At 50.6% G+C, this 16,162-nt stretch overlaps 4 protein-coding genes across 4 annotated transcripts; 1 reads left to right on the top strand and 3 right to left on the bottom strand.

The window, feature by feature from the left end:
- Positions 1-402: 402 nt before the first annotated feature.
- N7509_010619 (uncharacterized protein) lies at positions 403-762 on the bottom strand (the record flags this gene model as incomplete). The annotated part of the gene is made up of 1 exon (XM_056635256.1): positions 403-762. The coding sequence occupies one exon, from the start codon at positions 760-762 to the stop codon at positions 403-405; it is 360 nt and encodes a 119-aa protein (XP_056485876.1).
- Positions 763-826: 64 nt separating this feature from the next.
- On the bottom strand, positions 827-1,960 carry N7509_010618 (uncharacterized protein; the record flags this gene model as incomplete). Its single annotated transcript, XM_056635255.1, has 1 exon — positions 827-1,960. The coding sequence occupies one exon, from the start codon at positions 1,958-1,960 to the stop codon at positions 827-829; it is 1,134 nt and encodes a 377-aa protein (XP_056485875.1).
- A 1,187-nt stretch (positions 1,961-3,147) lies between these two features.
- N7509_010617 (annexin) lies at positions 3,148-4,647 on the top strand (the record flags this gene model as incomplete). The annotated part of the gene is made up of 2 exons (XM_056635254.1): positions 3,148-3,178; positions 3,236-4,647. The coding sequence occupies 2 exons, from the start codon at positions 3,148-3,150 to the stop codon at positions 4,645-4,647; spliced, it is 1,443 nt and encodes a 480-aa protein (XP_056485874.1).
- A 409-nt stretch (positions 4,648-5,056) lies between these two features.
- N7509_010616 (SH3 domain protein) lies at positions 5,057-8,521 on the bottom strand (the record flags this gene model as incomplete). Its single annotated transcript, XM_056635253.1, has 2 exons — positions 5,057-7,657; positions 8,489-8,521. The coding sequence occupies 2 exons, from the start codon at positions 8,519-8,521 to the stop codon at positions 5,057-5,059; spliced, it is 2,634 nt and encodes an 877-aa protein (XP_056485873.1).
- Between the last annotated feature and the right edge of the window lie 7,641 nt (positions 8,522-16,162).

Genomic DNA, 16,162 nt, shown 5'->3' with positions numbered 1-16,162 from the left:
TTCTTTTTTTTTCTTTTCTTTTCTTGCCTTCTTCCATTCACTTTTTATCCCTGTGCAAGACTTTCGGTCCTTTACTCTGCCCTCATTTCCTGTTGGTGTTTGATACATTATGGAGAGGCAAGCTTTACGACTTCAGATTTGCATTGACCTCGCGGTCTCTTGCGCGGAATTTATATCCCGGCTGGCACTGGGGCCGTTTGAGTTAATGATTCCTGCGAGATATTTCGTGTATATCGTTGAATAATTTGCATTTGCGGCAGTTTTCAAGGTTCTACCCACTAGGTAATCTTGCTGGCTTTCTGTGATACCCGATTCATAAGCCGGACTTAATGGATGAATTTCTTTAAATATTGCACAGAGCTTCCGCTCGCAAACTGCAGGGATGTCTTGAGCATTCGAGCCTCAAGAATATTCAAGTCGTAGCTTGTAATCCCTTGTTTTAACGACCGAAGAGGACACCAATCGGTGACCTCGGACATCAAAAGCCTCGGCTACCACGCGGATAGGTGTGTGAGAAGTGCGAAAGCCGGTCTCGAACCCGGTCCTCTTCGCTTGACCCAGTAGCATTTTCTGTCCCCTTTCATCTTCCCCGAAGAACTTCCACATCTTACTTTCTGTGTCTCCGTTCCAACTAACATATAAAGCTGTACCATTCGACTCCTTGAATGCGACCAAGGCCGGTTCCTCATATGGCAAAGCATGCCAGTCAAACTTGAACGCACGGTAATTTTCTGATCCGGGACCAAGCTTCCCAGAGTCCATTCCGGAAAAGAATATTGTTGTGCCATCAGGCTTATGTTCTGACATGGCCCCGTCATACCCCCAATTAATGAACGCATTTCCATTCGGAAGCAGCTGCAAATTCCCCTGCGATCGAACAGAGAGATCCCCCCGGTGCTCGGAACTCAGAAATGAGCTTCGAGGTCCAGTTTTCAGTATCCAGCTCGACAACCTTTCCGGCACTATACGCGCGGGTTTGTAGATCCGGTCCACCGGCGAGATTTTCATGGGCAGAGTTATCAAAGAAAGAAATAATTTCCTTGGATCCTTTCGTCTCATGCTCGAGATATTTCTGATGCATCCTGGTATCATGCTGCCAGCAAAAGTCCACTCCCTCTCCCAGAGAGAAATTCGAATTCGGCCCTCCAAGTTGCCAGATGATCTTTCCCGTGTCACCGTCCATCTTGAAGATCGTGCACATACTTCGGGCAGAGAGAAGATATTTGTTGTTTGCCACGTCTATGTCAAATGCATTCATGTAAAAGTAATGCCAGGCCTGGCTCGAGTTCACGCCGGTACCGGCATTTCCGCTTTCCAGGGTCAGGTTGGTTCCTGCTGGGTCGATATGTTCGAGAGAGCTCCATTCCCAGAGGACACGATTTGTATCAGTATCCACCTTCTGTATTTTATTATCAAGAATCCATTGCTGGGAATCCGATTTCGCTCCATAAGGAGAGAGATCGGCGATCTCGGGATCATAAACAGTGAAGACAGCGGAATGGTTATTGAAAATGAGAAACTCATGCTGATCGGCGAGTTTGTGTCCACCACCCTTAATTTGCTTCAAAAGCCGATACTTATTATCGAAGATGCTGGTGTGGCCATGTCCATGGCCCATCGGTGAATTGTGAGAGCCTTCAAATATCGTCAGGACCTGTTGTCCTCTATAGTTCTGGACAAGGAAGTTTTCGCTTCGAGGTCCGACATAGCCAAAGCCGGTCCATACTAAATCACCCTTGTCGGTGAAAATATACGGCCCAGACTGTGCGGGCCCGTGGCCGGTATTATCCGCGTAGATGCTCTCAGGTGTGTAGAATATTAGCCCATCGGCCGTTTCGTTTGTTGCTGGGATGGTAATATTTAACACCGGTGCGGCGAGGTCGGGTCTTGATTTGTAGACAAGATTTGCACCTGCATAGCCAGTGAATAGCAAGGCCGCTAGGTACGAACAAGGTCCCATTTTTGGAACTTGAACTTGAACTTAAATTTGAATTTGATGAATCGGAGTTAGAGGTGTTGATGAAAACACTTGGAAGAAGAATCTAGGCAAGGACGGGCGTTCTGGATATTGATATGCCATCATTTTATATTTCTCCTGTCGACGATCATCTTGCAGTCTTGAATTGGAACTCGGCGAGATCCGTCTCGTTAGCGAAGAAAATGATGATCGCTGGAGTAGTTGGAGATCATGCCCTTTGTTTGGTAGTCATAGCCGAAACGGGGTTGGGAAAGATCGGAATTGCGGGGAAACGTCATCGGGAGAAGTTCAAGTTGAGTAAGATAGGTTTGATCAGAAAAGATTGATTGCCTAGGTGTTCCAAGGTTTAGGAAGGCGCAAACAAGGATGGAACTATTTGGTCTGGTGCTTGGCTATCGAGTAGGGGGAATAGGAGGTTTCTTGGAAAGTTCCAGGTTCAAGTGCTACTACACCTTTGATAGTAGGAGCGTTTGGGAGTTTACTGCATATATTCAAGTTCAAGTTACTAGTATATATGATCAGATCACGATAGCCTCATCATCATCCACGGATGCAAATCGCATGGCAGCTGAGCGAATGTCGCCAACCATGGTCCATGGTTCCAGGCAAGATGCCCTGGAGTGGAATTAAGGTGCTTCTATTAATATTCCATTAATATTCTATTCATGATACCCGGTACGAGTAATCGCATCTCCACTGTTCGTGATTTATTAATTTCAGCCTTGTTGCACAGCCTAGAATACTGGTGACTGGAGGAGTAGTACTGGTTACTAATGACCAACTACTACCACTACCACTACCACTACCACTACCACTACCACTCATCCAGTCTAGACTTTGCGCCACCAATCCTCTGGGAACAGGCAGCATTCCCCCTCCTGTGGCTTAGGGCGAATGAGTGAACATTGGCACACGTCAATCTGATGGATGAACAGGCGCTAACACGAGCCCAGCAGGGCTGCGCACCCCCACCTTTCGATACTGCGCCACACTGCGAACCAGAGAACGAGAGAACTGAGAACTCGAGGGACACAGGAACCATTCCAGGTTATAAGTCTGACCTGACCCGGATCTTCTTCTAGATCTGTCAAGCTTTCTCTACCTCTACCTCTACCTCTACCTCTACCCTCTTCCCTCTTCCCTCTTCCCTATATCCCCTACCTCCCGTCATGTCTTATCAACAATACCCCCCTCCAAACCGTGAGTGAATCCTGCATCATCTCAAGAACTACTAGTAGTTATCCTAACCTGCAGCAGAGCCTCCATACGGCGCATACCCTCCTCAGCAGGGTCATCCTCCCCAGGGCTATCCCCAGCAACCTCCCTACCCTCAACAACCCTACGGTGCTCCTCCCGGTGCTCCTCCTCCACACCAACAAGGCCACTATCCTCCTCAGCAAGGCTACGGTCAGCCTCCCCCCCACAGCCTCCGCATGGACAGGGTCACTACGGTGCTCCCTCCCCTCAACCCCCAGCAGGCTATCACGCTCCATCACCGCAGCCACCGTACGGACAAGCTCCCCCCACCTGGTCAACAACCCTACGGCCAGCCACAACACGGCTATGCCCCTCCCCCCGGGCCCCCCAGAGGTCCCGGCTATGGCGCCCCTCCTCCAGGCGCATTCGGTGCTCCCCATGGTGCTCCCCAGGGTGCTCCCCATGGTGCACCTCATGGCGCACCCTACGGTGCCCCAATGGGACCCCCAGCCATGCCATCACTAGGCTATACGCCCGGTCAAACAGCACCAGGAGACTTCCGCCAACAATGTGACATCCTCCGCAAAGCAATGAAAGGCTTCGGTACCGACGAGAAAGCCCTGATCTCCGTCCTGGCCCCGCTAGACCCGCTCCAAATGGCCGCCGTGCGCGCCACATACACCACCCACATCGGCCGCGACCTGTACAAGGACGTCAAGTCCGAGACGGGCGGATATCTCGAGCAAGGCCTCCTAGCTGTGATCGAAGGACCGCTCGCGCACGACGTAGTCTGCGCCCACGAAGCAATCGACGGAATGGGCACCAAGGAATGGATGCTAAACGATATCGTCCTGGGTCGATCGAACGCCGATCTCAACGCCATCAAGACAGGCTACGAGCGCAAGTACCGTCGCAAACTGAGCGACGACGTCGCCGGCGATCTCTCCTTCAAAACGGCCGACCTTTTCAAGGCTGTTATCCGCGCCGATCGTCGCGAGGAGTCCGTCCCCATCAACCCGCAAGCTGTCGAGGATGAAGTGCGCACGCTGCACGGATCTACCGCCGGCCGGATGGTTAATAACATCGCCGAAGTTTCGGGGATTCTGGCCCGCTCGTCGGACGCGGAGCTCAGGGCTATTGATCAGGGATTCCATCGCCGGTATAATGTTTCGCTGGAGAAACATCTCGAGAAGGAGTTTTCGGGTCATATGGAGGATGCTTTCTTGCATATGCTTCGTACGGCGACGGATCCTGCTATGCGGGATGCTATTCTGCTTGAGGAGTGCATGGCGGGCATGGGGACTAAGGATGAAAAACTTGTTGTTCGTCTGGTTCGGGTTCATTGGAACAGGAATCATAAGGAACGTGTCAAGGCTGCCTATCGCCATCGCTTTGGTAAAAACCTGATTGACCGTGTACGTGGGGAGACATCCGGTGATTACGGGCGCTTGATGGTTGCTCTTTTGGAGTAAGAGTCCAAAGGCGTGCAGGGTTATCATGACATTTCCATTTCCATTTTTTTTTGGATTTTCTCAAAGTTTTCATCGTCTTCCTCATTCAGCTTTCATTGTTGTTGCCATTTGGTCTTCACTTTGCGTGTACTTTATCAGATACCAGTTTTCTATTTCCCCTTTGGCATGAGTTTATGGATCTACGCCCCTCATGAAATGAAATGTCGAGTGGATGACAAGTCCACATTGTCATGTCTGGATACCATATTCCAAGAAAGAGCGTAGAAAAAGTTCCTTGGTTCAATCAATTACGTTCCAATCGATGTACATGCAATCATGCGTATCATAATCATCATCGTCATAATAATAATAACATCATGCAATGGCATAAAAAGTGCAAGAAAACACCCCTCCAAGTCGATGCCAATGCTCATTTAATCTCCCCGACCACAGTAACCATTGAGCCAGGAAACAGTCCCGTTCGGCCAGCATAACATCCCCAAAACCAGTCATCATTGATGTTCTCTACCTCCTTTATATGAGCACCACGCGGGAACACCAATTCATCATCAATCCCTTCTTCGGGATAACAAGACCACATAGCATAAACGACGAGACCGACCCCTCCATCCGGAGGGAAACGACGGAGAGGAGGAGCGTACTGCGATGTAGGCGTACCGTTGGTTTGACCCGCGGTATCTGAATGAGAATATGTATAGCTGCCGTTTTGGGAGACGGGGCTTCGCACACGTGAAGCTTTCTTGCGACGTTCTTGGCCTTGAGATTCCTTCCAGCTCCAATGGCCACTGCCAAGTTCCGGGGATGCATTAGGTCCGCTGGTAATAGGAGATGACGCAGGCCAGCGATTCATATGTTCCTCCTTTAAAGCGTGTCCTCCAACCAGGTCTTGGACAATCTTTCGTCTTTGTCCATCTTGCCCATCCTCGAATCCTACGATGATCATCCGATGACCCTTTAGGCAAAGACGCCACCCATTGTATCCATTGTCTTTGGTAATCTTCGAGGTCATGACGAGTTTGCGATAACAGTTTGTGCAGACATCATAGTCTCCATCATTGCACTGTGAGCAATGAAAACGCGTCACCGAGGCCGGAATCGGGTAGGTGCAGATGTCGCAGTTGGTGGAGAATGACAGGATTTTGAAGCTCTCTGCAAGTGAGGTTGGTGATGTCGAGGTCGCCACTTCGGTCGAACTCGTCGTGGTAGATGAGTCTGGGCTTCCGGAAACCCGCCGAATGGGTAACAGGGGATCTGTGCAGCACCGGCCTTGATTCACACAATGATTGCAAAAGCCCCAGTCTCCTTCGTTGCATTGACTACACTTCCAGAAACATTCGTTTGCCGAGGAGGAACATATGTCGCAGAATAGCCCAGCTTGCAAACGTCGCGCAGGGTTATCGTTCGTCAAAATTCTGTCTCCGTTTGTCACCACTTGGAACGATTCTCGAGGCTTTTCGTATTTTTGGGAAACGAGAAGGTGGCCCGCATCAGAGGCCGGGGCTGGTCGGTTGTTTGATGATGCAAGCATCCGTTCAAAGGCCGCCTGCGCACTTTTTTGGAAGCCGTTCCATTGAAGACAGCCCCGGCTGGAACGATAACATCGAAGACAGAGGTGGTAGCTGCCGTTTTTGCACGTCGGGCATCTTTTATGTAGCTCATACTGAATATCCGGCCTACTACATGCGTCACACGAGATCGACGGCTCGGGATACTGTGTTCGAGATGTTCTAGGTCGTCTTTCACTCCGGGGTGGTACAAGTGGCGAGGATAGCATTGGGGCCGAGCGCTCAGTCGGAGTGGAGCTGTGTGATAAATTGGAGGGTGAATGGACCGAGGAAGGGGAATCGGATGCAGATTGACTGGTGACATTTCTGGACGAGGCCCTTTCTCGCCCTCCGCCCATCCATGTCTCCGAAATGTTGTTGTCAGAATCTGTTGCCCGTCGGGTTCTGCTAGACGACTCTGCTATTGAATGGCCCAAAGCCCCGCGCGTACGCTCGGAGGTCATATCGCTGGAAGACCGAACTGCAGGCCGTAGAGTGTCGTCGGAGGTCGATGCCTGGTTGACGCGAATGGGTGAAGTAGCCCGTTGTGTTCTACCTTGTTCAGAATTTCGTCGCCGATGTCCTCCAGTAGGGCGGGATGTGTTTGAGTCGAGTAGATGAGGTCTTGATATAGGTGGTCGCCGGTCATTATTGTCTCGAGTTGTCGTAGCCACTTCGTTGGATTCCCTTGCAGACAGAGATCGCGGGCGAGTATGGCCACTCTCATCGGGCGACTGTCTTCTTCTTTGCTCCGGGCGGGGACGCGGTTGTTGCATATGCCTCCGGCGATATGCATCCGCAATGCGTTCGCTAAGTTCCTCCTCCTGTGAAGGGCCGAGATTGTCTAGGTTGATGTCATCCAGCAAGCCTTCTTCTATGATCTGCCGCATGATTTCCTCTTCCATGTTCTCGGCTTCCGATGAGAGGCTCAAGAGTGAGCGCAAACTAGATTGGTGCTCGATCCGCCTTGTGCGCTCTGCATCTGAGTTTCGTGACGGGCGTCGCAGCCGCTCTGGGTCTTCCTCACGCCGCCGTCTCGAGCGACCATCCTCTCCATGTCCTGTCCGGCGGGCTTCGCGCCGCGCCTGCGCCCGATTTTCTCGAAGACTTAATTCGCGGACCTCTTCCAATACCCGTCTATCATCCTCATCGCCTTCGCTTTCGTTGTCCTCGCGTGGTGGAGGGAAGACCGAGTCCCCGTGCTTATATCTTTGTGCGATCTCCTCCTTCTCTTCCGCTGATCTTGCTTGGTCGGGCTGAGCCAGAAGCACCATGTCCAATAAAGTGGTGACAGTAGCATTAGGGCGAGTGCCCCGTACCTCGGCTCGACATGATGGGCATGTAAATCGGGGTGAGGGATGGCGGCGTGAGCCTTGCGCAGAGAACCATTCCTTCAAGCAGGAACCGCAGAAGGTATGCAAACAATCGAGGAGGGTGAGGGGCTGGTAGAGAAGTTCGGTGCAGATCTATCAACAAGGGTCTAGATTAGCAGAGGTCGCAGGCAAGGGGTAGAGAGAGTGGGAGGCAAAGAGGAATGGAATGCTTCTGGAATGAGCACATTGCACAATAGCACCTACCGAGCAGCCCAGCTCTTTCTCAAGGTCGGCCAAGCCAGGGCTTCGGACTTGAGACATCAGAAAGAAGCCACCAGGGCCGTATCTGGTGATGAGTGGGTGTGTTGTTGGGGGGAACTTGTAAATAGAGAGAAGAGCCAAGGAACGAAGGTGGTCACAACCAAGGCTCGGAGAGTGGGATGTGCGGGTGGGCAAGTTCGATGGGTTCCACCAAGCTTATCCTCCGCATCAATTTAGTCGAGCCTCCCACATTATTCCACTTTACTCTTTACACTACACTTCACGATTCTTTCCTCTCACTCCTCTCACTATCTTACTCAGCTGCCTGCTTGGGAATTTTTTACTTGCGGCTCATGGCTATGCCGGCAGTGCAATGCGGTTGCATTGTCCCACCAAGCTTCACGATCTCTTTGGTCCTCGGGGCTACAAGTCTACCCCACGATGTGAACCCATGCCGCACGTGAACGATTTGGATCACATTTCCAGATCTCCGACAATATTGACTCTGTGATATTTTTAAAGAACCGATTTCTGTGGCAGATCCGCGGGGTTGGGCACCCAAGTGCCACGAGTTCGGCTCACCTTGATCTTGACCACGAGACTACTCGTATAATTCAGAATCTGCCATCTTACCATATCATTTGCGCAACTCCTATCATCATTCATGCAGTCACGCTGATGATTCTGATCGTTTGCTAGCTGTGAATTCGCAGGGCCGCTTACCTGGGCACAAAACGTGTGCGACTCGACAGGCATATTCCTACTCAACCCGCGACTGTCCTAAATCATTCCACCTGAAAGCAGTGGAGGTTCAGCTCCGAGCATCGTCAATAACAGATACCTATGGTTCAAGCGATCTGCGGCATTGATGTGTTTTTGAACATCGATTGTTGTCTTCGGCAGCTTATACCCACACGTGATGGCATGAGACGGTATTGATTTCTTGAAACTCAGTTTTCCTCTTGAGAGTCAGGAAAAAGTGCTCTATTGAGGAAACATATATGGATTCGATCAAGTAACCTCTGTCTTAAAAACGCAGGGAAAGACTGGTGAAGCATAACTCTTATTATGTTGCGTTGCGGAAGCTTATCACTCATGGAGTCATGGAAACACTAACACCGTTGCCGTGAAAGATCTGATTCATGTTCCAGCAGAGGCAAATTCATATTTTTAGCTTTAGGTGGCATATATTCATCCAAGATCTCTTCTTCTATACTCTATCAATGAGTTAGTCTATATCTGCAATCGATGTACTGCAAGCCAGCCGAAGGATTTTTGCTGTTTTACCTGACGCATTGTGGCAATGCTACCCATCCCTCAAGATTAATTATCAACAAGCCTGATATAATGCATACAACCGGCGTATCTTCAATTGCACTGCCGAGTATGTCATAATATCATCACTACGCCTCATTGAGCTAGGTGTTTGCCATCATGATTTGAAACATCAATATCATCTAGGATATTCCATCATGCCACTAGTTGAAATTGAACACGACCATCTAACGATTTCCCAACATCTACCGCTGATCTGTGGTGGCGGTTATGCAAGACACGTCCCTCGCGCCATAGCCTCCAACCGACCAAGACAAATCTGTACAAGGTGAAGGGATACTTCCCAGTGACAACCAGAGTACCCGGCCTGGACTCGAAGGGGTCCCGGCCTCAGATTGACGCGAGGAGATATATTGGCTGTCTTCTTCCTTTGCCACCACTGGCACAGAAGAAGAGGAGATGAGGGGGCCAAAGGGAAACAAAGTACCCAGCAAAGTTTGTTAGTTAGTTACAAAAGTTTTCTGCCTAGGCGTGTCGATTGTGCAGTTCAGTGCCAGTGGCGCACGTGGCTTGACACGGTGCAAGTGCAAGACGCTGTGAAGAGGGATCTGAGCCACGGCGGTGAGGAAAGATGTAGCGTCAAAGAGTCTGAGACAGCGATAGATGGCGAAGAATTGACTTTGTCTACACGATGGGTTGAGTGTGGGTGTGAGTTTTACGCAGAGCCAACCAACACACCCCCGAGGGCATGCTGAGGGGGGGAGGGGAAGAGAAGAGAAGTGTTTGTTTTTTGCATGGTGAGATTTGTTTTAAACCCTGCTACGATGTTTTGCCTTTTTTCTCCTTCTTTTCGAACTTGAAGTCCCTCTGCCCGGTAGTGGCTATGGCAACTTGAGTATCTATCGTGGCCGGAGCTTTCGGAACTACAGACTGTTCCTTAGGCATCATGTGCGTTTAGTACGAGCTGCCAGCTATGTGACTGAGAGCATCCGGGGGCTCTTGTGAGTATCTGCAGAAGGGCATTCAACGCGGAGATCCCGGCGCACGATGCAAGCATGAAACGGTAGGCAGCCGTGTGGATAGGCAGAATGGGAGGAGGGGAGAGATATTTCCCAACCCAACATCCAGTCTCCCAGCGCATCGGAGAGGAGGGGAACGGGGGAGAATATGCATCTGGCGTACAATCTGGGGTCTGAACGCCCTGGGTCGGTTGTGGCTGACAAGAGTACGGGGAAAGAGGGGAGTACAGCGTTCGTTCGAGCTCGAAAAGAGGGGAAGCGAGAGCCGTACAAGTTGAATGAAGACGTGCTACAGCTCTTGTGAAAAATAGATGTCCCTTTCGACCCCTTAGGGATGTTCCAGATTATTCCGTTACCTCGTGACGCGGAATGCTGCTGCATAAGCGTTTGAGGGGCACGAATGCTGACGCTGTGAAAGCTAGGAAGAGCGCGGGGTCTGGCTTTCTCTCCCTTCCTCTCTTTTCGTGATTGACCTCGGGAACTTCTTGTGAAGGTGAGAATCGTACGTAGTCGCAGCATCAGCGGCTAGCCCTAGCTACTGCAGATACAAGAGGGCAGAAAAGACGCACCCCGCAGTAGAGCCACTCGGCCACATATGCACCCCATGTCTCCAAGGGGATTGGAACCTGGAGGCCCCCCTATCTGCATTAGCTGTTCAGGAAGTCAGTTGGCAACTAGTGCTTGCTATGCGCCGAAATGACTCTCGGCATCAGCTTGAGTGGGGGTTGCCGGTGCCAGATAATTAGTCTGTTGGAGTTGGGACAAGCCCATTAGTCAAACAATAATAATAGAACAAGTCTAGAGCAACTGGATTCACGATACTAGGTCATTTTGCTTTCATAATGATAACCTTGGATCTTGTTCTAACCCAACCCAGGTTCCTGAGGCTTGTCCCTTTCTGCGTGCCTGTGCGGGTAGGAGATTGGGGCCGTGAGCACTGGGATCTCTTCTCGTTAGGTTAGATAGGATATCTCTCACCAATGGCCTGCTCTTTGGCCCTGGCTGTGGCCACAATACTATAACACTGAGTACTATTGTCTGCGCGAAACTCGTCTACGGGATATCGGCAGGTTGTAACCGTCAATCGACAATAGCCCCCAAGCAGCCCAGATAGAAAGCTGACTCTACGCAGCCACCGAGACATAGTTAACTAACTAATGTCATACTAGTACTAGTCATAGCAAACTCGTCTATCGGAGACTTCTCGGAGCCAGGGCCAGGAGTAAGGCAACTAGGGGAGCTCAGCTTGTCATTAGTGCGCCGTGGCTCAGTTGCACATAATGGCGTGGTTTGAGTTTGATTCGCTCTCGTGTGTTATCAGGAGTAGAGTGCACCGACTTGCGCTCAGTCTCGTTTCCTGAGTGGATTCCAGTCCGGCAGTAGCGCGGCGACGGCGGGCGCCTCTCCCGCCACGGTGAAAATTTGAGGCTTGGGGTTGGGAAAAGGCGTATCAAATGGTTGGGATTCTGGTAGCATCGCGCAATGTTGTCTCATGACGGGCTGCAGGGCCGGTGCATAGTCCCACGAGCGATATTCGGGGGATTTGATTTTGCACGGACAACTTGCAGTGTACTTGGGCCCGTTTGTCTTTTGCTAGGATGGCCTGATCGTCGACCGCTTCTCGCGGTATGCTTGGTTGCTTATTGGAGAACCGAGCTTTTAAAGATTTCATGATCTAGCGCGACCTTTCTCTTACGATCGACTAGGGTGTACTAGAGTAGACTAGACGGCGGGAGCTACCTTGGTTCCGCTCTCAGGCCCGCTGTATACGAAGGGGCCGGGTGGAACTATAGAGCTGTGACTTGTGGGAGGCAGTTTCCGCCGAGAAGAAGAAACGCCATAGCTTGAAACCGCGAAATTGGCCTTGTGTATTACAATGGTATCTTTTTCTCTCTATTTTGCCTCTATCTTATTTTTAGCGTCGTTTCGGCAAATAAAGGTGCACAACACAAGTCCGGATGGAAACTAGGCTCCGTTTCTCGGAGTATTCTTCCAAGTTGCAGAGGAAGGCGATCCTCCGCATTCACCAAAAAAAAAGAGACTAAAACCCCATACTTACCATAGCCCCTGAGATAACGGTGCTCCGAGAGGTACTCCGTTTAAAGGAGTGGGAAAAAAAACAGATGACGCCATGCACTGACCTCCAACGTGCATCGAAATTGTCAGTTCGCCGCACTAATGCACCATCTTATGTACGGAGTGCAGTCCACCAAGCTACATGCAGCCACCAGACCCACTCGTAACCACCAACCATCGAGTTGTATCAACGGGATCCAACGCACTGACTGCCGCACGGAGAAATCTAGGCTACGGTCGACTGGGTTACTGGCGTGTGTCTTGGCGGGGCTAGGTGGGCTGCGCCAGTCTCATGCCATGCATAAGCGTTGTCCAAATTTGTATACGTTGCTATTTATCGCATACGTGGGCTTTTGAGCTAAGGCTTGGATGTACATGCCGTATCTTCTTGTATACCTTGAATCGCACGGACCAGCTACAAGCTGCAGCCCATGATCGCCTGAGCGCGTCGCTTTTTGTATGTACATACTGCGGAGACGATCACCCTATTCAAGCTGTGACCAGGGGGCCGTTATGGCACGTCCCCTGCGACCACCAAGTACCTAAGTACTTTGCCCGACAACGTGTCCCTCTCCTGCAGGAAATAACAATGGTCATGTGCTGCCCCGCAACACATCGGAGGGCGCCTATGAGTAGGTTTTGCTGGCGTGCTTCGATATACGAAGTACTACTGGATTATCAGATAGACACTTCTGTGTAAGCTGAGACTAGCTAAGTAGCCAATGAGGTGGGGAACATGCACATTTCTTCGAGCTCCCTGAAAACAAACCTATGTACCCTGTAGCTAGGTATTCTGTAATCTGTATTAACTAGCCCAAGGGTGGGGCAATTGATATTCCCTAAAGTAGATGTATACATTGATGGTTAGGCAGTATCAGGCAGTGCTTCCGAAATATCAATTGAGCCGGGATAACACCGAAATTTTTCAAAAAAATAGCTAGGCTAGGCAGATAAGGCTGAAGCGATACCTCATACCACGAGTACCTTCTATTCGAGGGCTGTGCTTCCTATCACAAGAGGGCAGTATTCCCCGCAAATATGACCAAGGGGGCTTCAGCGCCGCACTGCAGTCAGCATCTCCAGAGTAGATCCTCCGCGGAATCGCACGTCAAAACACCCCCCCAGCACGAATGGTGTGCGTTCCCAAAAGATTGACGTTTGGGGAATGTGGGATGATCCACCGCGGGGTATGTGTCTATTCGTTCTCCGTATACATGCCTAGCCAGACGACGCGCGATCGACTTTCCCGTCCTAAGCCATTGAGTGATTCCCATTCATCAATTCGTGTCTTGGTGGCAATCGTGTGGCGGCGGGCTAGACATCGAGGTCTGTACTCGGCGGCGTCTCAGGCAATATAGGGGCGATAGATGAATTGATGGCTCGTTTCACCATTCCAATGGTTCCTAGATCAAAGTGCTAATTGTGGACTGTGCTCGGGATCAAGCCTGCCGAAAGAGGAGCTCCTCCGCTAGGTTCAGCCATCGCAGCCACCAGAGCGTCTAGGGGAGGCGGGGACCGTATAGAGGCCCCGGCGAGAATGGTCTGTCTCCGGTGAGTGAAAAGAGAGCCAAAGGATCGCCCCAGCAATTGAAGCAACTGGCGCGCGAGCGGTGTGAATTTAGGCGATCGGCCCAGGGTCCTGGGGAATTAGAGAAGTAAAACCATGTAAGAGAGTTTCAAGCAGCTCTTGTCGATCTCCACAAAAATTATAATCAGAGCGATATAGAGTAAACATTGAGTAAGCACACCGATGTGTCAAGAGACTAAGATCTAGGGCTGAACTCTCCGAACGGGACTACCAATCCCAGAGATGGAATCGCTGTTGACGTTGATACAGAATGGTCAGAGCGCTCGGGTGCTTCGGCCCTCAGGGATTAGAGGGGGGGTTTGGTTTCACGACGAAGATTTGCGACGGGAGAAGGCGTGATTCGGGTGGTGCCATGAGCCGATGCTCAGGAGTCAGGGCTCACATTGTCCATAACGCGATTTCGGTGAGTGGAAGGATGGCCACCGACACAGAGAAGGATTGCACATTGCATTTTGTGCATCCCAAGATCGATATCGGACGAAAAGTGCACGGAGGCTGTTACAGGTTTTGATGAGCAATTAGGGGGGGGAGGCCAGCCAACAGGCGTTATCGCCTGGATCTGTCGCTGCCGCTATGGTTGAACCTTCTACGACCTTGCAGGAGCTTGGGTGTGGTCGAGACTTTTTTTGCGATTCCGATAAGACCAACTAACCCTATTTCTTGGAAGCTAAAAGCGAATTGAGGATGAACGCCCGGAGATGCATGGATCCCCTTACTCTGGACGCGATACCCCTCTCTGGGGGGGGGGGATAGGATTTGTGGTCCCTGGGGAAGGAGAGTGGGGGAGGGGCATGGACATGTTTGAAGAGGGAGTGAAAATAAATCTGGAGAGATCAACGAGCCTTGGACTGCAGGCCCAAGGACGATCGCGGCAGGCTGGTCAGATGAACGACGCTAGATCAGTCTCGGCCTTTGTTGGGGGTATGGATGGGGCCGACTCGGCTGCCAACTGTGGGATTAGAGCCCGGCTTGTCCTCTCTGGGGTTTAGCGCGGCAAGGTGGGAAATCTAATATGGTAGAGCCACCTCCCAGCTCTGCACTTCCACCAGGTGGTGGCAAATGGAAAGAAAATTCTGCGCCGCTAGGGAAAACAAAGAACCTCGTAAGGGGTTCGGTGGTCCGGGCGCCGGGAGTAGAGTTGCAATTGAATTGACAGGAATAATCAAATAAGAAGAACGATGTTTGAAATGGCAATAAGATTCGCCTTCTCTGTGAGACATACGCCGGTGTCGCTGTTTGGGACGGGACGATGAAACAAAAGTAGTTAGCAAGGCGCTACCTAATCGTGTTATTTCAAGGGTAAGAACTAATCTAGATTTGAGTAGACCCATATGTGCATACCTACTAGTACATAGTTAAGTTTTGATGTTCGTATAGAGTAGCTATGGAGCCGTTAGGTAGCTGGTATGGTATGAATACTCGTATAGGAGTAATTTAATTGAAGTATACGGAGTATATGATATTATATTATATTTGTAATATGATACTTGATATTTGATATACTTCTAGTTAAAGTATTTTATGTTGACCACTGTCCATTCCAGAATGCGCTCCGGTGTAACCACCGACAAGGTCAATGGTGGGACTGGCTGCGGTGAACATGGCCCCCGGTCGCAAGTGATACAGGAGAAAAAAATTGAAGCAGTTGCTATTCCAGCATCGTCAGTAGCAGCAGTGTTGTGGCAATGCGGCTGATAAATATTTTCCGAATTGAGGCAGAGTTGGAGGACCACACGAGTCGTAGGTCTACGAGTAGTCCAGTACTCCGTACTCCGTATACTCTGAGCATATGGTGAAATGGCGCTAGTGGATTGGCTGTTTGGGGCCCAGACCCTCGCCAAGGAGGCGCAAACCAAGGAAGTGCGCGGACCCTCGGGCCTGTCACTGCATCTTGACGTCATCCACGTTCCGTGGCATTACGACGATGTATGTACATAAACTAAGTCACTATGTATATCTACTACTATGTATATCTACTTCAAGCTGGATATCTCTACTACTGTAGTATTATGTATACTCATATCTCCATGGATATACATATCCATATCCATCTATTATATTACCTTGGTCATTACTACCAGATGAGCCGATCGGACCGGGCGATCCATCTCTTCATCCTCAAGGGTTCATCTTATCGGCCCTGTTTTCTGCCAGTGCTCCTCCACCCGCAGTACTAGTAGTAAGTAGACCCCGGGTTCGGTCGGCACCGCAGTCTCCGGCCTTCGCGGCACACTGGGGAGTCGGTGGAGTACGGAGTGCAGCCTCGCTGATCCACCGTGCGATACCAACTGCACGCTGCATGTCACGGAGGAATTTCACTTGTGTCGCGGGGGGGAGGGGCCACCAGTCTGAATAGGGCTAATCATGGATTTCCATTTGCTAAATTCTCCTTATTTTTGGCATGGTTCAGGTTATATGTATTTCGTACAGTATTTCGTG

The sequence above is a fragment of the Penicillium cosmopolitanum genome, assembly GCF_028827165.1.
Source record: "Penicillium cosmopolitanum strain IBT 29677 chromosome Unknown utg000009l:1.0-9042332.0:1.0-9050551.0, whole genome shotgun sequence".
NCBI classification, from domain to species: Eukaryota; Fungi; Ascomycota; class Eurotiomycetes; order Eurotiales; family Aspergillaceae; genus Penicillium; species Penicillium cosmopolitanum.
Note: the sequence above shows the minus strand (reverse complement) of the source record. Positions and strands in the feature narration are given on the sequence as shown.